Source organism: Balaenoptera acutorostrata, chromosome 3 (genome assembly GCF_949987535.1).
Source record: "Balaenoptera acutorostrata chromosome 3, mBalAcu1.1, whole genome shotgun sequence".
NCBI classification, from domain to species: Eukaryota; Metazoa; Chordata; class Mammalia; order Artiodactyla; family Balaenopteridae; genus Balaenoptera; species Balaenoptera acutorostrata.
The window spans coordinates 66,455,278-66,482,205 of NC_080066.1; the positions used below are offsets into that span (position 1 = coordinate 66,455,278).

At 36.1% G+C, this 26,928-nt stretch overlaps 1 protein-coding gene across 3 annotated transcripts in view; it reads right to left on the reverse strand.

Moving 5' to 3' along the window:
- Positions 1-26,928, reverse strand: part of LRRC49 (leucine rich repeat containing 49) — a 128,897-nt gene that overhangs the window by 89,927 nt on the left and 12,042 nt on the right. For all 3 annotated transcript variants that reach the window (XM_007197781.3, XM_057543748.1, XM_057543749.1), the window contains 2 exons: positions 16,600-16,666; positions 11,279-11,422 (listed from right to left, as the gene is read on the reverse strand). In XM_007197781.3, coding sequence (XP_007197843.2) covers positions 11,279-11,422; positions 16,600-16,666 — 211 coding nt within the window. The remainder of the gene's footprint in view (positions 1-11,278; positions 11,423-16,599; positions 16,667-26,928) is intronic.

Here is a 26,928-nt window from a genome sequence, read left to right on the forward strand (position 1 = left end):
ACCAATAATAAAATATCACTTTGAATTTTTATTTCATTATTACTGAAAGAGCTCTTTTAGATTTATTTAACCATACATCATTCTTATTCACACATAAAATCTAAGCAAATTAAATTCATTAAATTAATGATCTCCCCAAATATCTCCATGTATTATAAAGCTAGAGTTATTAGACAGTATAGTCTTGGCATAATGGTAGACAAATAGATGTAACAGAATAGAAGGTTCAGAAAAAGACTCATTTGATTATAACTCAATTTTGAAAAAGAAACCAATTTAATTCAATGGGGAAAGCAAGGTCTTTTGAATAAAAGGCAATGGATCAAATAGACATCCCTATTTGGGAAAAATGAATCATGACCTCTACATCTCACACCATACACAAAATTTAATCAAAGGTGGATGACAGACATAAAATGAAGGTAAAACTATAAGCCTTCTGGAAAAAAACAGAGGAGAACATATTTATGACATTGGGCTAAGCAAAGACTTTCTAGACAAGACAAAAAATGCACTAATGATAAAAGAAAACAAATTGATAAATTGTATGTCACTAAAATTTAAAGCTTTTACATATCAAAAACATTGTTATGAAAGCAAAAAGGAAGCCATGAAGAAAATACATTCAATAACTATACGAAACAAAGGACTGAATCTAGAATAAAGATCCACCACATTCAAGGATAAAAAGAGAACCCATTTTTTTAAAATGGGCAAAAGACTTGAACTGATACTTCACAAAGGGATATGCCAGGATGGCCAATAAGTAATTGGAGAGATGCTCAATATCATTAGTCACTAAGTAACTGCAAATTAAAGCTACAATGAAAATCATAGTATCACTAAACTTATAAAGACTGTCAATGTCAAATGTTGGCAAGGATGTGGAGCAATTAGAATTCTCACTTATTGCTGGTGGGAGTGTAAAATGGTATAATCACTTTACACAACTGTCTAGCAGTTTCTAATAAATTTAGACACCCACCTACCTCATGGTTCAGTAATGATATGCCTACATATTTATGTAAGAGAAATAAGAGTATATGTCCAACAAAGTAAATATATAAATAAAAGACCACAAGAATATTCATAGCAGCTTTATTTGTAAGAGCCAAAAATTGGAAATACCGAAGATGCTTGTGAGCAGAAGAATGAAAATGCAAACTGTATTTACACAATAAATACAACTCAACAAGTAAAAAGAACTACTGATACACACAGCAAAATGGAGGAATATCGAAACATTATGTTTAGCACACAAAAGTGTACACACTTTATATTTATATATATATATATTTAAAATAAAAATTTCAAAAACAAGCAAAATTAATCCATGGGGATAAAAGTCAGGAAACCTCTGGGGCAGGGAAAGGCATTGATTGGAAAGGGGCAGAAGGAACTTTCTGGAGTGATAGAAATGTTTTCTCTCTTAACCTGGGTGGTAGGCAAATGAAAGTACACTTATATAAAAAAAATTATTTTTTTAACTGTACAGTTTTGTGCATTTTACTGTATCTAATTATACTTCAATAAAGTATGGAGGGAAAGTTTTCATATTTAGAGTTCAACTTCTGAATCCCTATTTAACTAATAATGTCCATGCTTTTCACACAATATTGTCTTCTATGCCATCAAGAACATTGGTGATGCAATATATCCTAAAGTGTGCTCTATTATCGTCTACAGGAGCGTCTTCCAAGCTGCTGACAACCATTCTTATGTTTTGATATTGTTAAGGTAAAGAAACACTAGTGCTATGGTCTGAATGTTTGTGTCTCCTCCAAATTCACATGTTGAAATCCTAACCACCAAGAATGGTGGTATTAGGAGGTACAACCTTTGTGAGGCGCTGAAGTCATGAGGGTGGAGCCCTCATGTATAGGATTAGTGCCTTATAAAAGAGACCCGACAGAGAGCTCTAGCCTCTTCCATCATGTGAGGACACAGAGAGAAAGTGACAGCTATGGACCAGGAAGAGAGCTCTCACCAGAATGTAACCATGCTGGCCCCTTGATCTTGGATTTTCTAGACTCCAGAACCGTGAGAAATAAATTTGTGTTGCTTATAAGCTACCCAGTCTGAGCTATCTTGTTATAGCAGCCCAAATGGACTAAGACACAAGCATTAATTATCCATACAGCTTCCTGTTGCTTTGAAATTTCTTCCACCTATTCCAAGGAGTTTGCTCAATTTCTCCTGCCTTCAGTTATATTGCTTGGCATGTGATAAGCAACTTCTCTGAACCTATCTCAGTAGCAAAATGTAACAGCTTTGTCAAACGTGGTTATCTTCCTGTTAAAGTATTTGATTGTTAATTAGCAGAAAATGTGGAATTGCAGTCATTCCTCCAATGTATGTTTCACTAATATTAAATTTAGGTCTTTGCTGTTCTATTTCCATGCCTTTTTGAATAGAGTAATATTTCATTTCACTTCCAAATCATTGTATAATCTTTTAAAATACATTTTGAAGAGTAATTAAACTCAACACATGTAATACCAACAATTGAAATGACAATAATATAAACAGTTATAACCAAGTTCACATATATATAGCAGTGAAATTGCTGTAGCCTGTCCAATATTGATTTTAAGATGCCCTATGTAGATTGTAAGACATATTCAGATTTGAGAGTTGTTGACATACAGAAAAATGCATGTCTCAAATTGGTCAAATATGGTAGTTCCACATCTAAACACATCATAGTGAGTCTGAAGGACTTCAAAAAGAAATCTTATAATCTTAAAATAGAGGAAGAAAAAGACTGCCTACAAAAAATGACAGTAGACATTTTAATTACAATAATAAAAAGCCAAAGACAATGGAATATGAGCTTCAAACAAATGGGAGAAAAACAACAACAACAAAAACACCAAACAATTTGGTTTGATTCAACCAAATCAAACAGTCATGAGTAAAAACGAAATAAACAAATTATTAGACAAACAAACTGAGAGAGCTTACTACCACCAGAGCCATAGGAACTTTATCTAAATTATGTATTTGGGGAGGAGTAGTGAACCCAAACAAGCATGTGGATGAATCCAAATAAGCATTGACTGAAAACATAGGAATTAAAATATCTAAATTGGGTAGTAAAAAAATAAAAAGGAAATACTAGACAACAAAAGCATGCCACATGGGAGGACTTTACTGGATTAAATGATTCTAAGGTCCTTATTTGAGAAGAGCGTAGGGATGTGTATTAACACTATAATTTAGGACAAGTGTGTATTTTAAAATGGTAAGACTAACCATTAAAGTGAAGAAGAATAAAGAAAATTCCGTCAACTCGAAATAAGACACAAGAAAAATAAACAGCACAGGAAAAGCAGGACAAATAGAAAGCGTGAAATAACATCAAAGTGATAAATGTAAATATATCAGTAATCACAATTAGTAACAGATGAAAGTCTCTGGTCAGAAGACAGATCCTCAGATTGTAAATTTAAAAAGGAGTGTGGGGCTTCCCTGGTGGCGCAGTGGTTGAGAATCTGCCTGCTAATGCAGGGGACACGGGTTCGAGCCCTGGTCTGGGAAGATCCCACATGCCGCGGAGCGGCTGGGCCCGTGAGCCACAATTGCTGAGCCTGCGCGTCTGGAGCCTGTGCCCCGCGACGGGAGGGGCCGCGATGGAGAAAGGCCCGCGCACCGCGATGAAGAGCGGTCCCCGCACCGCGATGAAGAGTGGCCCCCGCTTGCCGCAACTGGAGAAAGCCCTCGCGCGAACCGAAGACCCAACACAGCCAAAAATAAATAAATAAATAAATAAATAAGAAAATCCTTTAAAAAAAAAAAAAAAAAAAAAAAAAAAAGGAGTGTGCATTCTTTATAAGAAAAAGGCTGAAAGTTAAAGAACACTTAATATGATTCATTGAGAAGAACTCAACAACACTACTGTTAATATTCCTGCCAAAAGTACATAACATGAATCTAATCATTAGGAAGCAATTAGACAAGTCCAAACTGAGTAACATTCTACAAAATAATAAACTGATATTCTTCAAAAATGTCAATGTCAGGAAATACAAAGAAAGACTCAGGTACCATCCCAGATTAAAGACGACTAGGGAGACATAAAAACTGAATGCAATGTATGATCTTGGATTTTCTTTTGCTATAAAGGACACTACTGAGACCATTGGGAAAATCTGAATGGGAACTATAGATTAGATATTAGTATCAGATCAATGTTAATTTCTTGATTTTGATAATTATAATATGGTTATGTAAAAGAATTCCTTGTTTTTAGGAAATACACACTAAAGTATATGACAATAAAGAAGCATTATGTCTACAACTTTTAAATGGTTCAGAAAAAATATATATATATATTTTATACATATATATTTATATGTATAAAATATATACATAGAGAGATTGGTAGCTATAAAGAGAAGGGAAGAAAGAGAACGATCAAGAGAGAGGATAAAGCAAATGTACTAAAATGTTATCATTTAAGGACTCTGAGTGAAGGGTACTGGGAATTCTTTATACTATTTGCAGCAGTTTCTGAAATTATGTCAAAATTTTAAATTTTAAAAAGGTTAAGGGATCAAAAACATATACCAGGAAAAAAACAACCAAAAGAAAGCTGATATTAACATTAGACTAAATAAATGTTAAGGCAAGAAGTATTGTTAGCTTCATGACATATACTACATACTTAGAACAGTGCTTGGCATGTAGCCCATGCTGACAAAATACTTACAAAATGAAGGAGTTAGTAATAAAGGCAGTTAATACATAATTATAAAAGAAACAATTTACCAGGAAGATACATCAATTTAAATCTTGTAAGCACCTAGAAACACAGCTTTCAATACTGACCACATACTAGGCAAATATACTGATAGTAAGTATTGACTATAAATAGTAACTGCACACTAGGCAATAAAGCAAACCTTAACAAACCAATTACATATAATCAACATTCACTGGCCACAATGCAATTAAATTAGAGAAGAATGACAAAAAAAGAGTAATAAATCCATACATATCAAAAAGTTTAAATACACTTTTAAATATGCACTTGGATCAAAGAAGAAATAATGGAACTTAGAAAATATTTAGAACTAAATAATAATAAAAATACTAAATTTCAAAACTTCTTTGAAGAAGCTGAAGTGGCAGTTAGAGGGAAATTTATAGCCTTATATGCTTACATCAAAAAATAAAAAAGACTGAAAACCAATGTATCAAATACCTAACACAAAACTTTAGAGAGAAAAATTTTTAAATAGAGGAAATAAGAAAGATAAGAACAAAAGTCAATAAAATAATATTTTTAAAAGCTGTAAGAGGGGTTCAAGAAAGCTAAAAGCTGGTTCTTTGAAACTACTAGTAAGATAAACAAACCTCAGACAATACTGATCAAGAAAAAAGAAAGTATAAATAAGCATTATTAGAAATGACAAGAGGAACAAGATTATAGATAGAGCAGCCAAAAAATAAAATAAAAAAAGAATTTAGATGAAAGGAAACTACAACGTATCAAAACTGATGTCCACTATTATACTGAGTCAACAGTTTAAAACTATGCAGACTATTTTACAAGAAAAATTCTACCAAAATATTCAAGGAACAGATCATCTTTATCTCATATAAGCTGAGATTTATACCAAATAGGAAATCAAAATAGGGAATCACAGAATATTAAAATAGGAAGCACTCTTCAACTTATTTTATGAGGCTAGTATAACCCTGATAGCAGAAAAGAACAATAAAAAGAAATTACAGGCCAATATCATTTATTATCATAGTTGTGAATATTGTGAATCAAATATTAGCAAACAAAAAAGGAATGTGTATGATATATAGCCCATAATATATATAACAACCCAAAATGCTAGAATGACTTATCATAACAAAAATCTTGTAATATAATTTTCAAAATTAAGATTAAAGAAGAATCCATATGACAATCTAAGGATTGTAGAAAAATCATTTAATAAAATCCAACAACCATTCATAACATAAACTCTAAGCAAACTAAAAATAGAGGATAATTTCTTCAGACTGATAAATGGCATTTAGCAAACATAGACAGTGATGCATTTCCTTTAAAATCAGGAATAAGGCAAGGAGGACCACTTTTGTTTCTTTATTCAGCTTTGTACTAGAGGTTAAGTCAAACTTCAGTCTAGCTCAGTCAAATAAGTAGAAACAAAATACATAATGATTAAAGAAAAACTATCATTGTTCGAAAAAAATTATAATTGTCTAACCAGAAAAATCTAAGATCATCTACAGACACATTATTAGAATTGTTAAGTGTCTGAGCAAGGTTTCTGGATTTCAGGTCAATGAACCAAAGTCAAGTGTGGTTCCTTATACTAGTAACAGTCGGAAATCTATTTCTGACCCAAAAAATCGACAATGACAACAAAAAAGTATAAGATATATGGAAGATATCTAACAAAAACAAATAATGATCTATGGAGAAAAGCATAAAAATCATCAAATGAGACATGTGAATTGAGAAATGTGCTCTAGTCATACTATGCCATTCATATTAATATACCATGTTCACATTATGATATTGAGCCTGCAATGTCATAAAAACATCAGCTGTCTTCAATTTAAAAGACAGTCCAATCAAACAGACCAGTAGGGTTATTCGTGAAACTTAACATGCTATTTTTAGAGTGTATACAGAAAAAGAAAAGACCAAGATAATTTTTTTTTAAAAGGAAGGAAGGCTGGGAAAGGAAGGAAAGGGAAAGGAAGATTGGGGATCTCATTCTACTAGCTCTTAGAACATAATAGAAAGTTATAGTTATTATGACTATAAGTGTTATATTGGAACATGGATAGAGACCAAATAAACAGACCAGAGAGGCCAGGCACAGACCCATGCATGTGTGGATATTTAATTTGCTAAAGGAAGATACTGCCAAGGGGAGAGGGAAGAACAAAAAGAATTCACTTTTCAATAAAACGTGCTGGGACAATTGGTAATCCATGAGAAAAAAAAAAAATGAAATTGGATTTCAACTGCACATCACAAGCAAAAGTCAATTCCAAATAGATGAAACACCTCTATGTGAAGAATAACTTTAAAACTCTTGTTAGACAACACAGAAAAATATCTTTATGTTCTCAGCCCATAAGAAAGGATTTTTCAAACAAAAAGAAGAAACAATAAAGGAAACTATTGATGATTTTTACTTCTGTTTCTCAAAAGACAGCAGAAACAAAAGAAATACTACAGATCAATATGAAAAAGAAAAAAAATGTCATTACAGTGGGCAGAGGATAAGCCTATTTGCAGAAGAGGCAATCTCAATATCAAAAATGAAAAAAAGATAAAAGGCATTCAATCTCACTGGAAATTAAAATTAAAATCTCAATATAATATATACAATTTCATAGTTACAAGACTGGCAGAAATGAAAAGGTCTGACAACATCAAGTGTCAGTAAGGTTGTGAGGTTAAAGGAACCCTCGGGTAATGCTGATGGGAATGTAATTTGGTACAACCACTTTGAGAAAAATGTGGTGCTAGCTGATAAAATGAAATGATGTGCATAATCCTGGCACCCAGCAATGCTTCTCCCAAGTATCGACCACTGAGCATTATTTTTCAAATGCAGGTTGCAACTAATTTTTCATTAGTCAAGAAATCAATTCAGTAGATTGAGGCTAACTTTTTTTTGAGTCCAACATTTTTTAATGAGATAGAATAGACTAGGATATACCAGAATGCATTGCAGTAAGGGTAGGTATAGTCATGAAATGCTTGTTTCCATTATTTATAATGTACTCATATAAATATGTATTTAATTACTGGGTTTCAATGTAAATTTTATTTATTACTATAGATTATGGCTAAAAAATGTCTGAAAGCCACTGTCCCGGAGAAATTGTTATAATTATGCACAAAAAGACATGTACAAAAATGTTATTTCTTCTTAACGACAAAAAATTAGAAATAATATTAATGTCCATAAAGAGAAGAATAAATATTTAGTTACAATCACACAGTGGGATACTATATAAGAATGGAAATTAGTGAACTGGAGCTACAGGTATCAACATAGATAAATCTCAAAGCATAATAAAAGTAACTTACAGAAGATATGTACAGTTTGATGATATCATTTACAGAACACTTAAAAGCATGCAAAACAATTACTTCATTGTTTATGGGTATATATATGGGATTGTTTAGGGATATATACAGGAAAAGGAAAAAGACACGCATAGGAATAAACACCAAATTCATAACTGTGGTTACCTCTGCAAAGGAGGGAGGGAATGCGTTGGAGGAGGGTTACATAGTAGGCCTCAACTATATTTAAAAGGTTTTTACTTATTAAGTTCATTGGTAGACATACAAATGTTTGTAATATTATTTCCTATTCTTTGGGAATGTCTGAAATGTTTCATAGTTTTTTAAAAGGGAAAGATACCATATAAACTTAAAAGACATTTGGTTAGAAATTTATAAAATTTCCAAGAAAAAGATCAGTGAATTTAATACAATAAACAATGACTTTTCTATGTCGAAGATACCAGTGAAGAAGGTTTCTGATAAGATGGTAAAGTAGGTAATGCCTTTGTTTCATCTCCTTCCCAAGATTCAATGGGTGAAATAAACAAAAAAAAAGTACACAAAATGAGTGAATCCATGGAAATGATAAAAACAAGAGAGCTATTAATAGATCAACATTTTTGATGAATTTCAGGAAGGTGGAAAGCAGATAGGATCTTATTGGAGATAACCCTGAACAGAGAAAACTGCGGCTCAGAAATGGCAGGAGAGATGCTGCACTGCAAATGCAGCAATTCCTTCCAGAAGAACGCCACCTTCCACGCTCAGAGTCAGTACATACAAAGAACAGGCGTGGACTATGGGTAACTGTGGCTAATCAAGTAGATGTGTTATTAAACATCTGTCTACTCAACAGCTATTCCTGGAACACCAACAAACCCACCCCACCCCCAGCCCACTCCCACCCCTGCCATGCACACACACAACCGGGTACAGAGCAGCTGGCTGAAGAAAACCTCAGCTAGAGCCTCAGGATCTGTTCTCCAACAAAACAGTATCAAGGAAGGATGGACAGCATGGGTATTTTATCTATGGAGATAGTTAATAACTGCTACAGTAGAACCAGAGGGGGAAAAGGAATGGCAATTTCAGCTGGCGCAAAAGTTACTGAAGTCCTTCTTACCCGCACCCACACACATACACAAAGTAGTTTTTCTTATTTGGGCAGTTACACAGTGAGGCTGCCTATTCCCTTCCACTCAAGCTAAAGGGAAGTCAGCCAGTGTGTGGGATTCAACAACTTACACAAATCTAGTGATCATTCTAGGGAGAGATTTTGTGGTTAAAAAGACCTATTCAGCTGCACAGGAGAGCCAGCCACTCCTTAACATAGTCCTTCATTTAAGGATTACCAGCTATTGAGGAAAATCAAAACCACAAGAGAAAAAAAAGCAAAAAGAATAAGTATGATAACTGACCCTGGAAAAAAGAAGAGACAATTTAAAAAAAAACCCCAAAAAAAGAATCCTCAGATTTAAAAGTCTCTTGGCTCTTTTAGGAAAAGGATGCTTCAAAAAAGAAATAGAGTTGGAAAAGTTTCTGATTTTTTCTTACACATATATTCACAATATCCAATCAATTAATATGCATGATACTTATTATCATGATAATTATACCATATGCATAATACTTAATAAATCTTTTTCACTTTTAGAAATTAAGACAATTTCCTTTTCCATAAGATGTTTACTGCTGCCTAATCTATAACAGTAATGATTAGACATAATACTCAATGGGAAATTCGGTAAGCAATTTCCTGGATGTGTATTATACATTTTCCAAATGAAAGACAAAACATAGACAGGAATACGCTAAGGCCAATAGATTTCTGTACTCCACTCTACCAAAGCTTTTTGGATTCTTACCATACCCAATGTCCCTAGGACAGATTAAGTCCAGTCTGAACAGTTCTAGAGACAGCAATGTAACAGATTAATATGAGTGCCTTTTAAAATAAACAAGCCATTTCCAATATTTAAATCCAATCTGGGGGAAGAGCTGGCAGAATTTAGAGGTTCTGGGATAACTCCATGTCTTAGAGAAGGTTCTGAAATTATCCCAACCTCCTAGAAGATATGAGCATTACTTGGCTCAGACTTTCTGGGAAAATTTCAAAATGAAACCAATCTGTAAAATGAGGCCTAGAGATAAGGCATCATCTGTCTGCCAGCTTTTTCCAGTGTACCACTTACAGTACATTTAACTATTTACTAAGGAACTCAATGTCTTGAAAAAGTTAATCAGATTTTACCTTTAAAAGTGCTTAAACGATACCCAAAGAAAACCTAATGTAGTTTTTCTATTCCATGTAAACAAAGGAAACTTGTTAAAAGAACAAATGTTTTTATAAATCCTCAGATGTCTTCTTGGCCTGCATCATGTCATACAGCTGAAAGTCGTGTTTCTAGAGCTCTTCATATATGCACAAGTTCAAAATACCTGAGCATCAAGCTGTTATTTAGTTGCTAAACTTGAATAAAACTATAAATCTAACGAAGTTCATTCTCAGAGTTTCAGAGTAGCCTTTCTATATAGTTTTGTCCCCACAATGCCAACTCTTCTTCCTGCTCACATGCCAGCTTTCTACAATATTTATATCTTTTTTCAGAACCAGCAAGCCGAAAAGGACTCTAGCGATCATCTAGCTCAATGTCCTCATTTTAGAGAAAAGTAAACTGAGGCTTACAGAGTTAAAGTGATTTACCCAAGGTCACACAGATAATGAGAGCTGAAGCAGGCCTGCACTTGGCCTCTCATGTCCTATGTAACAATGCTCTTTCCACCATACCAAGCTGCCTTTGAAAAACTGCAAAGAATATGATATTTATGCATGTCTTCAAAGCCCTCAACCACTCTTCTCTGTGCCTTTTCCCTCTCGGTGCAACAAGCTATCAACTTTCAGTCAACAATAACCTTCTTTCTTATTAATTGTATTCCTATAACAACACAGGAAAGGATTCAGTATTCATTTACCACTAGTTGATTCATTTACTGATAACACTTGTGCTCCTAATTTTACATTTATCTTTTAGAATGGAAAACACCACAACATTTCCCAAATCAAAATATTATAAAGCTTAACAATTATATTCACAATTTAAATTCAGAAAAAAACTAAATTACTTTAGATTCTTACTTTGCAGAAAGCAATGCTATAACATTTATTTCATTCCCTTAAAAGAAAAGCCAGAAATCACATATTGATTCCATTTTAATACTCACCACAAAAGTGATTTGATTGTGTCGCAGGTTAAGCTCAGTTAGTGAATCCAGCCCATTAAGATTATCAACATGACTTAAAAGGTTCCTGGCAAGATTTAAAACTCTCAAATCACACAAATGATTGACATTTTCAATTTTGGTAATCTGTTAAAAAATGAGGAAGGGATGATTAGCAGGCATAAATCTCAGATGTGCATGTTATAAAAACAAAAGACATAGTCATTGAATTCAGTGACAAGTTTATATAAAGACATTTCAAAATCTATTTCCAGTTTCCTCTGTTGTAGATATTGTGAAGTTACTTAACTTGTGAAAATTAACTAACAGAACATATTTTATAATTTGACCATGGTAAGTATATTTTATCAAATAATAAGTCCATTGCTTGGGCATCTCTAAGTGTCCAACACTGTGCCAGGTCCCATGAAGGTGAAGAGAAATATACGTACTAGCTGTGAAATAGAAACTGTGAGCCCAAGGCATAAGCTCACAATGTTTTGATCAAACAAGATTTTTCTGAGAGAAAAGGCAAGGAAAAGGAATGTTACCAAGTTCCCCTTGTTAATTCTCCATTTATACTGCAGGATGCTGAGAGCAATCAAGAGTCTGAATGGAAAAGATTCAAGGAACTAGGATCCCCAGTAGAGGGTGAGGATGGATATTCTTTATTAGTGAAACTGCTTAAGAGAGGAGACAGATAATGTTTAGGCAGGGTACAATATGGTGGACTTGAATTATGGAATATACACATGCACATAAGCACTGAACTGCAGCAGAGGAATCTGAGTTGCACAAGTAAGGATAAATTAAAGGGTATAGCCCATGAAATGATGAGAGCTCAACATGATTTTCAGCCCCACTACTGTAATACAGCAAGCGTAGCACAACGGGATGAGTTTCTACATGACCCAGAAATAGGGCTTCTTGCAGAGGGCTTCAACCTTTTAATGTAATGTACTTAAGTAACAGTGAGTTATACACAACACTTTTCTTCTGAACATTAAAACAAATTTCACAATCACTGAAGATTAATTTTCTCATGTGTATTGCCATCACAATATTATTTGAAATTTTCTATTTAACACTTCAAAGCAGATATTGGCTAAAATAGCCTTTTTTTAAGATTTATAATCCAGTTTTCTATGATATTGTTTGGACCTTCTCTTATATTCGAGAAATACCATCTAGATTTCATCTACATTCAAGAGGAGAAACCTAAGTATATTTATCGCAAATTCAATAATATATAAAGATAATATATGACCATGCTTTAAAATTTGTCCTGAGATTTTTGGTGTAACTAATGTAAAATGAAAATAAAATCTGTAAAAGAAGAAACAAGGTTATCAGTATTTGCAGATTACAGAGCTGTACAGTAAGACATAGACAAAAACATTTCAAAACTAAATAGGTGGGCTTCCCTGGTGGCGCAGTGGTTGAGAATCTGCCTGCTAATGCAGGAGACACGGGTTCGAGCCCTGGTCTGGGAAGATCCCACATGCCACGGAGCAGCTGGGCCCGTGAGCCACAGCTGCTGAGCCTGCGCGTCTGGAGCCTGTGCCCCGCAACGGGAGGGGCCGCGATAGTGAAAGGCCCGCGCACCGCGATGAAGAGCGGTCCCCGCACCGCGATGAAGAGTGGCCCCCACTTGCCGCAACTAGAGAAAGCCCTCGCAGGAACCGAAGACCCAGCACAGCCAAAAATAAATAAATAAATAAATAAATAAATAAAATTAAAAAAAAAAAAAACTAAATAGGTGATAGAATTTAAAATGTATAGATTCAGCAAAAAGTAAAATAGATACTGTAGAAAATCAATAATAACAGCATAAGCTTGAGAAATTCTGCTAAAATACTAAAAAAATAGAGATAGGTATATGGAAAAGCAATATGTAAATATATACATAAATTTATACATATACATAAAGCTTTTCTGAACTCAAGAAAGATAAATATACAGAATGAAGGGGTACATAACCTGTATATGGTGTCTTCTCCCTTCTGCTAATAATCCTGGGACATTTCTTTTAGAAAACTACCTTTCTCCAATTCTATTTGGTCCTGGTGGGACATATAATTAGAATGCCTACATCTTAGTTTGGTCACTCTGGAAAGAAATGTTGTTAACTCTTATATATAGGTATCAATCTGTAATTTTTAAAAAGTCACTGGGGATATTGTTCAGCTTCTTGGTTTGCTATCAGACAGGTCAGAATTGTGTGAAACATCTCTGATGGAATAGTCTGTTACTTGTTGCAGCCATGGACAAAGTCACAGGCATAGAGCAAATGACAGAAATTTCAGAAAAAAGGTGGTGTAGGGTGAGAGCAGAGTTCTTGATCAGTTAATAAATTTCACAGCCAGAAGAAGAGATGATAGGAATGTTCAAAAGCCTAATCCTGGGTCACACTGATAAGAGAGAGTCTCAAGGTAGACAGGAGAGCTTTTTAGTACGTCTAGGAAAGCTGGATACTCCAGTCTTATGTATGTGTATACTAGTAACCCAGACTGCTCTATCTGGATAAAGACAACCTTCCTACTCAGCAATAGGAAAGACATCTGCTTTCAGGCAAGCAACCACAGAAAGAGCCAGCTCTCCCTGAAGGAAAAGATGTCACTGAAAGAACAGATTCTTTTTGAAGCACATTTGTGTCCATGTTAAAGCAAGCGTTTACCAAGAGAACATTTTCTGGTAGACAAAAAAAAATCTAGGTCATAAACTGAGAGTCAACCTCTCATATTCCTCTGTATTCTTTACTACTCACATACAATCAATTGCTAAATCTTAATGTTTTTACTTTTTAACTATTTATCCAATCTGCCCCCTTGTTATATCCCTATCACTACAACTTTAAGTTGCCATCACTTCTCACCAAGATTATTGAGTTAGTCTCTCAGCTGTTCTCTGTCTCCAGTTTCACCTCCCCTCAACTCTTTACATTCCCCAATCTGTTTCTTGAACACTATCACTATTATCCTCAATGTTTTCACATCCATAAACCAATTATATTTCATTTCACAATGTACACCACGTATCATTTTTACTTCCAATGGAAGTAAATTCAAAACACAAAAAATAGTCACTTAATTTTCTTTTAGTTTTTTAACTACCTGATGCTATTTTTTTAGAGTTGCACGTTGTTTCAACTTGAATAGTGTATCTCCTGACTTTTTAGTCACCAAAACTGTCTTTGCTTTGAAATACTCCAAATTTTTGTTTATTGGATTTAAATATTTGAAACAAGACTCAGATTTTCATTTAACACATAACACATAACACAGGTCAGCTAACAAGGTAACAAGGTGACTTGGTCTAATATTTAGACCAAGTGATACATTATCCATTTACCAGTTGCTCTTATAGATGTTGGGTAATGCCCATGAATTCTTAAAGGTATATTATAATATAAAAACCACATAAATGCTTATTTCTCATATATACATTTTAAATTAAACTTAAGAAAAATATTGCTACCATAAAATGATTCACTTATACTGATGAATGGTATTTAAAATAGTGGGTTACAGAAAGATAACATAGCAATTCCTTATTATGGCATATAAAGCCTTCCACAGTCTGGCCTTAAACCTACCTCTTTTGCCTCATCTCTCACCATCCCTCAACATGTGCTAAATTCTCCAACAGTAAAACATACTTATCATGTTGTTTTTAGTCTCAGTGCTTTTATATATGATGCTCTCTTACTGACAAGACTCTAATTCGTCTTCCTCTTTCAACACCATATAACTAACTGGGTAACTTTCCCTCTTAAATTTTGCTTTTGGTTAGAGTGATCCTAACCAGCCTGCAGAGCTGGACAATTCCCAGGCATCAACACTCCTCCCTCTGAGTGCACACACAGGCAGACATATAGATGGGGCTGGGATGAGATTAGAACCTAGCAGATGTGGCCTATCTAATGTATCTATCAAGGTTTTATTAATTATATTAGCTTTTCAACAAAACGATTAGGACTAACAGCTATTAGAAGGCCTAAAGAGATCACACTGAGGTTTACACCTGACCAACTGCAAGTGGGAGATTTGTTCTCAACAGGCAGGGACTCCCAGATCACCCCACACTATACACTTACCACCTCAGGAGAGGTTTTACCTTCTGCATGAGTATGTAGCTCATGTAGCTATTTATAAATAAGTACTCATATTGCAAAGACTAAAATTTAAATGTAAGAGCAAAGGGTTAAAAAACAGCCAAGATGCTCTGCAAGAGAAGAATAAGGAGAGGGAACATAACAAACCAGACAGAGAATTTAAGACAGACAAATATATGGGTAGACAAACTAATCAAATGGAATAATGATCCCAGGTTATATAGTAATCACGGAATTATAAATCAAAACCATAAGGGGACACCACTTTATACCAATTCAATTGGCACAAATTAAGAAGTCTGAAAATTCCAAATGTTGAAAAGGATGTGAAGCAACAGGATCTATTATGTGTTACTGGTGGGAGTATAAACTGGTACAATCGCTTTGGAAGACAATTTGGCATTAACTTTTAAAGTTACACGTTTAAATAACCTGTGACCCATCAGTTTCACTCCTAGATATATACCTTAGAGTACATATGATGTATGGAAGAAACATGTACAAGAATGTTCTTAGAAGTACTATCCTAATAGGAAACAAACAAACAAAAAAACCAAACAAACAAAAAGGAATCAACCCAAATGTCTATCAATAATAAAACAGAGAAAAAGGTTTTTGTATAATCAAGCTGTGGAACATACAACAATAAAGATAAACTACAGCTATGTAGTCAAAATAGATGAAACTCAGTAACATAATGTTGTATCCAAAAAGCAAACACTGGATGACAATATATAGTTTGACACCTTTTTTTTAAATTAAAAGACAATACTACTAAACAATATATTATTTGGACACATATATATGTGATAAAACCAACTAAAAACACCAATAAAGGAATGATAAATGTGAAATCCAGAATAGTGGTATCTTGGAATAAAGAAAGAACACTTAGGTAGAAGAAAATCATTAGTAATATTCTAGTTCTTGGGTTGGGGTTGGCTATAAGTTAATAAAAGACTAAATAAGAATCAAAATTGTCATAACTATAAGAATTCTAAATGTTTTATAAGTTTTATCTGTCACTTACCACTGAGGAATTACCAAACCTTATATAAATGAGCTTAATACCTTAATACCATAGCTAATTTCAGTGAATCAGTAAAGTAACTCTGGAAAAATTCAACACAAGTATAATTCTTAAAACTTTTATATGAAATTTCCTAGAGCTTTTTCAAATAAGAAAGAAATGAAAGGGCTTTAACAATACCTGATTTCCATGAAGGTCCAAGACATCTAAGCTTTTTAGATTCTCCAGATTTGAGATTTTCTTGATTCTGAAAATCAGAGTAAGTAGAGTAGAAATACAGATGTACCACATCTACTGTAAATCAAAAACTCTAAGGCATAACTCATTTTCATTTATTCTTTCTAGATAGGTAGATAGGCAGGCAGATAGACAGACAGACAGACATAGAAATATACATAGAGAGAAATTATATAAAATTATATATTAAAACCTTTTTTTCATTGATTTAATTATAACATTAAAGATGCAGTCCCATTGGGGAAATGTCCCAAAGTCAGCTTGAAAGTCCTATCTTTAGGAAAGAACAATTCTACTTCTAGGAACTTTAGCACAAGGCACTTATTCAAGGCAATTCCTTTCACCTTAGAATACAACCTAAATTCCTTACCTCAGTCCTCAAGGCCCTAAACTCTCTGGCTACTGACTCTTCCTCCAGCTTATCTCCTACCAAGACTCCAGTGCCCCCACTCACTCTGCTCCAGCCACAGGAGCTTTCTTGCCATCTCTAACTTGACAAATTCATTTCTGCCTGGGGTGTTTACCCTTGCTGTTCCTTCTTCCTTAATGTTCTTCCCCCAGAACTTCACATGGTTCACTCCTTCACGTTATTCAAGTCTTGGTTCAAATATCTCCTCGGAGCAGCCTTTCCAGATGACCTTATCAAAAAGAACTCTTGAGGAGAGACCTTCAAGATGGCGGAGGAGTAAGACGTGGAGATCACCTTCCTCCCCACAAATACATCAGAAATACATCTACATGTGGAACAACTCCTACAGAACACCTACTGAATGCTGGCAGAGGACTTCAGACTTCCCAAAATGCAAGAAAATCCCCATGTACCTGGACAGGGCAAAAGAGAAAACAGAGACAAAGAATAGGGACGGGACCTGCATCTCTGGGAGGGAGGTGTGAAGAAGGAAATGTTTCCACACACTAGGAAGCCCCTTCATGGGAGAAGACTGCGGGTGGCGGAGGTGGGGAGCTTCGGAGCCGCGGAGGAGAGCACAGCCACAGGGGTGCGGAGGGCAAAGTGGAGAGATTCCCGCACAGAGGATCGGTGCTGACCAGCACTCACCAACCCGAGAGGCTTGTCTGGTCACCCGCTGGGGCGGGCGGGGGCTGGGAGCTGAGGCTCGGGCTTTGGAGGTCGGATCGCAGGGAGAGGACTGGGGTTGGCTGCGTGAACACAGCCTGAAGGGGGCTAGTGCGCCGCGGCTAGCTGGGAGGGAGTCCAGGAAAAAGTCTGGACCTGCCTAAGAGGCAAGAGACCATTGTTTCTGGGTGCGCAAGGAGAGGGGATTCAGAGCGCCCCCTAGATGAGCTCCAGAGATGGGTGCGAGCTGCGGCTATCAGCACGGACACCAGAGACAGGCATGAAACGCTAAGGCTGCTGCTGCGGCCACCAAGGAGCCTGTGTGCAAGCACAGGTCACTCTCCACACCTCCCCTCCCGGGAGCCGGTGCAGCCCGCCACTGCCAGGGTCCTGTGATCCAAGGACAACTTCCCCAGGAGAACACACGGCGCGCCTCAGGCTGCTGCAACACTACGCTGGCCTCTGCCACCACAGGCTCACCCCGCATCCGTACCCCTCCCTCCCCCCGGCCTGAGTGAGCCAGAGCCCCCGAATCAGCCGCTATTTTAACCCCATCCTGTCTGAGCGGGGAACAGACACCCTCAGGTGACCTCCATGCAGAGGCAGGGCCAAATCCACAGCTGAACCCCAGGAACTGTGCAAAGAAAAGGAAATCTCTCCCAGCAGCCTCAGGAGCAGCAGATTAAATCTCCACAATCAACTTGATGTACCCTGCATCTCTGGAATACCTGAATAGAAAACGAATCATCCCAAAATTGAGGCTGTGGACTTTGGGAGCAAGTGTAGACTTGGGGTTTGCTTTCTACATCTAATTTGGTTTTGGTTTTATGTTTATCTTAGTTTAGTATTTAGAGTGTATTATCATTGGTAGACTTGTTTATTGATTTGGTTGCTCTCTTCCTTTTATTTTTATATATAGATATATATATTCTTTCCTTTTTCTCTTTTTGTGTGTATGTGTATGCTTCTTTGTGTGATTTTAACTGTATAGCTTTGCTTTTACCATTTGTCCTAGGGTTCTGTCTGTCCGTTTTTTGGTTTTGTTTTTATTAGTATAGTTTTTAGCACTGGCTATCATTGGTGGATTTGTTTCTCGGTTTGGTTGCTCTCTTCTTTCTTTTTTATTATTACTTTAATTTCTTTATTTGTAATAATTTTTTTATTATTTTTTAATTTTAATAACTTTATTTCCTTCCTCCCTTCCTTCTTTCTTCCTTCCTTCCTTCCTTCCTTCCTTCCTTCCTTCCTTCCTTCCTCCCTCCCTCCTTCCCTCCCTCCCTCCCTCTGTCTCTCTCTCTCTCTCTCTCTTTCTTTCTTTCTTACAGGGTCTTGGTGCTCTGGCCAGGTGTCAGGCCTGTGCCTCTGACATGGGAGAGCTGAGGTCATGACATTGGTCCACTAGAGACCTCCCAGCTCCATGTAATATCAAATGGCAAAAGCTCTCCCAGAGAACTCCATCTCAATGCTAAGACCCAGCTCCACTCAACGACCAGCAAGCTACAGAGCTGGACACCCTATGCCAAACAACTAGCAAGACAGGAACAAAACCCCACCCATTAGCACAGAGGCTGCCTAAAATCATAATAAGGTCACAGACACCCCAAAACACAGCACCAGACATGGTCCTGCCTACCAGAAAGACAAGATCCAGCCTCATCCAACAGAACACAGGTACCAGCCCCCTCCACCAGGAAGCCTACAGCACCCAGTGAACCAACCTTAGCCACTGGGGGCAGACACCAAAAACAACGGGAACTACAAACCTGCAACCTGGGAAAAGGAGCTCCCAAACAGAGAAAGTTAAGCAAAATGAGAAGACAGAGAAACACACAGCAGATGAAGGAGCAAGGTAAAAACCCAACAGACCAAACAAATGAAGAGGAAATAGGCAGTCTACCTGAAAAAGAATTCAGAGTAATGATAGTAAAGATGATCCAAAATCTTGGAAGCAAAATGGAGAAAATACAAGAAACGTTTAACAAGGAACTAGAAGAACTAAAGAGCAAACAAACAAGGATGAACAACACAATAAATTAAATTAAAAATTCTCTAGAAGGAATCAGTAGCAGAATAACTGAGGCAGAAGAACGGACAAGTGACCTGGAAGATAAAATAGTGGAAATAACTACTGCAGAGCAGAATAAAGAAAAAAGAATGAAAAGAATTGAGGAGAGTCTCAGAGACCTCTGGGACAACATTAAACGAACCAACATGTGAATTATAGGGGTCTGAGAAGAAGAGGAGAAAAAGAAAGGGACTGAGAAAATACTTGAAGAGATTATAGTTGAAAACTCCCCAAATATGGGAAAGGAAATAGTCAAGTCCAGGAAGCGCAGAGAGTCCCATACAGGATAAATCCAAGGAGAAACATGCCAAGACACATATTAATCAAACTATCAAAAATTAAATACAAAGAAAAAATATTAAAAGCAGCAAGGGAAAAACAACAAATAACATACAAGGGAATCCCCATAAGGTTAACAGCTGATCTTTCAGCAGAAACTCTGCAAGCCACAAGGGAGTGGCAGGACATTTTTAAAGTGAGGAAAGGGAAAAACCTACACCCAAGATTACTCTACCCAGCAAGGATCTCATTCAGATTCCACGGAGAAATTAAAACCTTTACAGACAAGCAAAAGCTAAGACAATTCAGCACCACCAAAGCGGCTTTACAACAAATGCTAAAGGAACTTCTCTAGGCAAGAAACACAAGAGAAGGAAAACACCTACAATAAAAAACCCAAAATATTTAAGAAAATGGTAATAGGAACATACATATCGATAACTACCTTAAATGTAAATGTATTAAATGCTCCAACCAAAAGACATAGACTGGCTGAATGGATTCAAAACAAGACCCATATATATGCTGTCTACAAGAGACCCACTTCAGACCTAGAAAAACATACAGACTGAAAGTGAGGGGATGGAAAGAGATATTCCATGTAAATGGACATCAAAAGAAAGCTGGAGTAGCAATTCTCATATCAGACAAAATAGACTTTAAAATAAAGACTATTACAAGAGACAAAGAAGGATACTACATAATGATCAAGGGATCAATCCAAGAAGATGATATAACAATTGTAAATATTTATGCACCCAACATAGGAGCACCTCAATACATAAGTCAAATGCTAACAGCCCTAAAAGGGGAAATCGACAGTAACACAATCATAGTAGGGGACTTTAACACCCCACTTTCACCAATGGACAGATCATCCGAAATGAAAATAAATAAGGAAACACAAGCTTTAAATGATACATTAAACAAGATGGACTTAATTGATATTTATAGGACATTCCATCCCAAAACAACAGAATACACTTTCTTCTCAAGTACTCATGGAACATTCTCCAGGATAGATCATATCTTGGGTCACAAATCAAGCGTTGGTAAATTTAAGAAAATTGAAATCATATCAAGTATCTTTTCTGACCACAATGCTATGAGACTGGATATCAATTACAGGAAAAAATCTGTAAAAAATACAAACACATGGAGGCTAAACAATACACTACTAAATAGCCAAGAGATCACTGAAGAAATCAGAGGAAATCAAAAAATACCTAGAGACAAATGACAACGAAAACATGACCCAAAACCTATGGGATGCAGCAAAACCAGTTCTAAGAGGGAAGTTTATAGCAATACAATCCTACCTCAAGAAACAAGAAACATCTCAAATAAACAAGCTAACCTTACACCTAAAGCAATTAGAGAAAGAAGAACAAAAAACCCCCAAAGTTAGCAGAAGGAAAGAAATCATAAAGATCAGATCAGAAAAAATTAAAAAGATCTGAAGGAAATGATAGCAAAGATCAATAAAACTAAAAGCTGGTTCTTTGAGAAGATAAACAAAATTGATAAACCATTAGCCAGACTCATCAAGAAAAAAAGGGAGAAGACTCAAATCAATAGTATTAGAAATGAAAAAGAAGTAACAACTGACACTGCAGAAATACAAAGGATCATGAGACATTACTACAAGCAACTATATGCCAATAAAATGGACAACCTGGAAGAAATGGACACATTCTTAGAAAAGCACAACTTTCTGAGACTGAACCAGGAAGAAACAGAAAATATAAACAGACCAATCACAAGCACTGAAATTAACACTGTGATTAAAAATCTTCCAACAAACAAAAGCCCAGGACCAGATCCCTGGTCAGGGAACTAGATCCCACATGCATGCCACAACTAGGAGTTTGCGTGCCACAACTAAGGAGCACACAAGCCACAACTAAGGAGCCCGCGAGTCGCAACTAAGGAGCCTGCCTGCCGCAACTAAGGAGCCCACATACTGCAAATAAGGATCCCTGGAGCCGCAACTAAGGAGCCCACCTGATGAAATGAAGACCCAGTGCAACCAAATAAATAAATATTAAAAAAATAATAAAATAAAACAAAATGCCCCCTCTTAAGTTCCCTAATGGTTAGGGCCTACCCACTGTCTCCCTAATTCCTATCTTCGATGGCTACCTTACCTGTCCAACTGCCTCCAACTGGACTGTCCTCTAACAAAAAAACAAAACAAAAACCACTTCCCTTTTATTGTTCTCCCTCCTACAGATCCTACTTTCTCCTACTACCATTATTCAGTAGAGGGAAAGGAGCAATGGCAAAGAAAGGGTAAAATGAAGTTCATACAATCCATCTTTATCATCATCTGTCTATCACTATTTACTTCTGTTGTCATTGTTTATTGCCTCAAAGAACCATTTCTACCTTCTTAAATGTTTCCAGAACCTGGATCATACCTTGAAGCTTCATATATGCTGATCACTATGTAAAGATAACGCACATTTAAACGTCATGAATTTCTATCTTCATTTAACCTCAGCCATCTTACATCATAGCCAAATCCAGACTTATATTACCACAACCAATCCAATCCAATTTAATTTATAAAAATATTTATCATACACCTATTATGTTCCATCACAGAGTGACTATAGTTCTTCCTCTCTCCCTTATCTCTCTCTCTCTCTCTCTCATTCATACACACACACACACACACACACACACACACACAACACACTCCCTTATGACCACAACCCCCTCATCAGTCCCCTTTGTCACACCACAACACTGGCAGAATCTGCTCCTTTCCTAGAAAGCACTCTACCCCTGAACACCCCTAAGTCAGTTCATCCAAACCATTAACATCCTCTGGACTCATAGGAATCCTTCATTAACCTTCATCCAGAGTCAGGCATTCAGGCATTTAAGATTATCTCACCTTACACTTAAATCTAATAATAATAGTGAATATTAATAATAACAAGAATAATAATAACAGCAGCTAAACCAGATGGGAAAACAGACAAAACTTTGAACAAAATTATTCCTCTGTCTGCTTTGCTCTTGAAATACCTAGAATGGTTGGAGAAAATTACAGTGCCCTAAAAATATGGCTTAGGACAGAGTGATGCTTTCTAACAGTAATTTGACCTCACAGGTATTAGAGAAGACTTTCATTCAATTCTTTTATACTCCCAAGCTCACGTTCCCTAAAACAGTGGTTCTCAAACTTTTGTGTGTATCAGAATCATCTGGAGGGCTTGCTAAAAACACAAATTGCTGAGTCCTACCTCCAGAGTTTCTGGGATAGCGTCTAAAAATTTGCATTTCTAACAAGTTCTTGGGTGGTGTTGATGCTGCTGGTCCTGGAATCACACTGTGAGCCACACCCTAAAATATAGACTTTTACCCTAAAATATAGACTTTTTTCCTCATCAAATCTCAATTCCCCCCTCACATAAGCTTTATGAGGGTGAACTCATCTACTAAAGCCTATCTTACAATTCCTTAGGGAAACAATCAGAGATGCAGACAAAGATTTATAGACAAGGATATTCATCACAACACAGACACACACAAAGGACACAATGTAAGTCTAACAAAAGGGAACTATTAAGTAAATTATTATATATATCCATATATATTATGTAGCTCTTAAAAATTATATTTTCAAAGAACACTTAATGACATGAGAAGAAGTAAATAATAAAATATATTCAAGTAAAAAACACATAGTATAAAAAACAGTTTTGTAAAACTGTGATACGTGATTATAGAATGAAGGGTGTACTCAAGTGTTGATAACCAAAACTTGGAAATTAGGCAAAGGGATGACTGCATGTCCTTTCAATGTCCTATCAGAGCACTGTCAACAAACCTACCTAAGGATCATCTGACTGTTTACAATTAACTAGAGCCCAAACTCTGTAACATTACATACTAAATTGTGGAAAACTAATAAGATGTAATGATAATTTTTGCCAAGTAGGAATGTAGTTTGTTCTGTCTAATAGAAAAGATAACCCATAGGGTTATGAGTTTAGTGCTCCGTAGGATATTAACCTGTTCAATAACTTAATCTTATTCCAGCATTATTTATTTTTCATTGACTATATATCAGTGTCTCTTACCCTCCTTTGAACCAGCTTTGTCATCCCACCGGTTCCCTCACTATTGAGTTAATTAAACTTCGGCCTGTAGTTACCATCTATTGGTCTGAGAATTATATTTTTAATATTTTGAAAATTATACATAAGATATGGAGATTGTCTCAGTCTAAGTTTCTCTGATTTGGAGGATGAATGTAACCTGTTTCTGTATTTATCAGAAACTCTGGGCACATTTAAGGCACTTCAATCACAGAAACCTTCATGTGTAATATGTCTTCTCAAAGCATTCCACCAGGGCCACACATACTGTTAAGCTATCCAGTAAAACAGTCACTATCTGTTGTGACTTCAAGCATTATCTTAGCTTTGACACATAGTGGCTTTATGACTCTCACTTTTGATTCTGATTGCCCAGGTGAATAGGAAGAAAAATAGACAAGTTGCTCAGTCGGTTAAACCCAAGACCAGCCAAATATCTTGCTCTCTTGTTCTCATGAACTGCCTTTGCCATAGATTCTTTCCCTACCCCCCAGTACCTGAAGTAACATAAAAACAAATCTAATTCTAAGGAATTCAGAGGCAGATGAAGGCATCAGTTGACCTAGGAGGTTACTGGTCAGATTAATTATTGATATGAGGAATTTGCAGAATCCTAGTCAGTTCCTAAATAGCTTAAGATTTTTACATTGATACCAATGTGACCTGAAAGGTTTTAAATTTTAAAAGTTCCCCCATTAAACAGAACTGAACTAGAAAAAGACAAGTCTCACTCATCACTCAGCAGATACAGACATCTAGGGATATATCACAGCTTGTCTCTGCAGGCCACATTAAGTGATTGATGCCAGAATAAGGACCCCACTACAGGATCTATACAGGACCTGGCTTTTCAGGTGTCAAAGACAAATCCTTAAGTGGGAACCTTCAAGAAATCAAAAGGAAGGGAATATGGAATCCCAGCGTCTGGTGGAGAATTCTGTTATCTATAGTCCTGGGTGATCAGAAGAAAATCCAGAGAAGTTCTATTCATTAGCCTGTGATGATCAGGGTACCAGAAGATCTCACAAGGATAAATAGGGGATACAGAAAACAGAAGAGTTAGATGGTAAGAACTTCAACAGCAAAGTGGTACAGAGGGTTTGGGAGTTCTTTGGTAGCAATGTAAACTTCACATACGGAATCTGAGCAGGATCTTTCTAGCTTCTGAGCAGAAATCTTTGTTGGATCTGCTTGAATTTAAAGGTATACGGTTGCGTTGGATTTTCATATGTGGTTCCATTGCCTTGGACTAAAAGACTACAGTGCTTTCTGGATTTAACCAGCCGGGGGCAACAAGTCATCCTAGACAAACACAAGGGGTGGCAAATGTACTTCTCTCTTCTCTAGCATTCCTCAGCCAGGTTTGCCTAATATTCACTATAAAGTACTGCCTTACTATAGATTTGCATCTTCAAGGCTCACAGGCCCCTTGCTGTGACAAAGTCAGCTGGCTGGAGAGCAGTAGGCACATGTTTTAGGGATCAGATTTGCATTGTACTGATACTTCAGAAATATGCAATGTGGACAGTGTGGAAAGTAGTCTTCCAACTCATTTTCTTTTTTATTCAAGAACACTAACAGTTCTATTTTCTTTATGTAAAAAATAAAATAAAAGAGCGATTTTCTTCATGTAAAAAATAAAACAGCTATTTTCTTCATGTAAAAAATAAAATAAAATGTGAACGAAAAGCAAACAAACAAAAAGAGGGGAGTTCCCTGGCAGTCCAGTGGTTAGGACTCTGCGCTTTCACTGCTGAGGACCCGGGTTCAATCCCTGGTTGGGGAACTAAGATCCCACAAGCTGTGCGACATAGCCACAAAAATAAATAAATAAATAAAATAAAAATAAAAAATTAAATTAAATTTTAAAAAAGATGGAGGAGTAGAAAAAGAAAGATAGACTGGTGTCTTCAAGGCACACATTACTAAAAAACAAAACAAAACAAAAACAAACTTAAAACGTTATTTCCAAGAAGACAGAGAAGCTGAAAAGAAAAAGCAGGAATGGGGAGAAAAGGGAACCCTCATGCACTGTTGATGGGAATGTAAATTAGTGCAGCCACTATGGAAAACATTATGGAAACTCCTCAAAAAATTAAAAATGGAACTACCATATGATCCAGCAATTCCACTCCTGGGTATATATCTGAAGAAAAGAAAAACACTAATTAGAAAAGATATGTGCACCCCTATGTTTATTGCAGCATTATTTACAATAGCCACAATATGGAGCAACCCAAGTGCCCATCAGTAGATGAATGGATAAAGATGTTGTTGTATATATATAAATATTACTCAGCCATAAAAAAGAGTGAAATCTTACCATTTGCAACAACATGGATGGACCTAGAGGGTATTATGCTAAGTGAAATACATCAGGCAGAGAAAGACAAAATACCGTATGATTTCACTTATATGTGGAAAATAAAAAACACAACAAAACAGAAACATTTATAGATATAGAGAACAAACAGGTGGTTGCCAGAGGGGATGGGGGTAGGGAGGAAAGCAATAGGTGAGGGAGATTAAGAGGCAAAAACTTCCAGTTGCAAAATAAATGAGTCATGGGTATGAAATATACAGCGTGAGGAATATAGTCAACAACTATGTAATATCTTTGTATGATGAGAGATGGTAACTAGACTTATCATCATGGTGATCACTTTGAAATGTGTAGAAGCATCAAATCACTATGTTGTGTAACAAGAACTAACATAGTGTTGGAGGTTGATTATACTTCA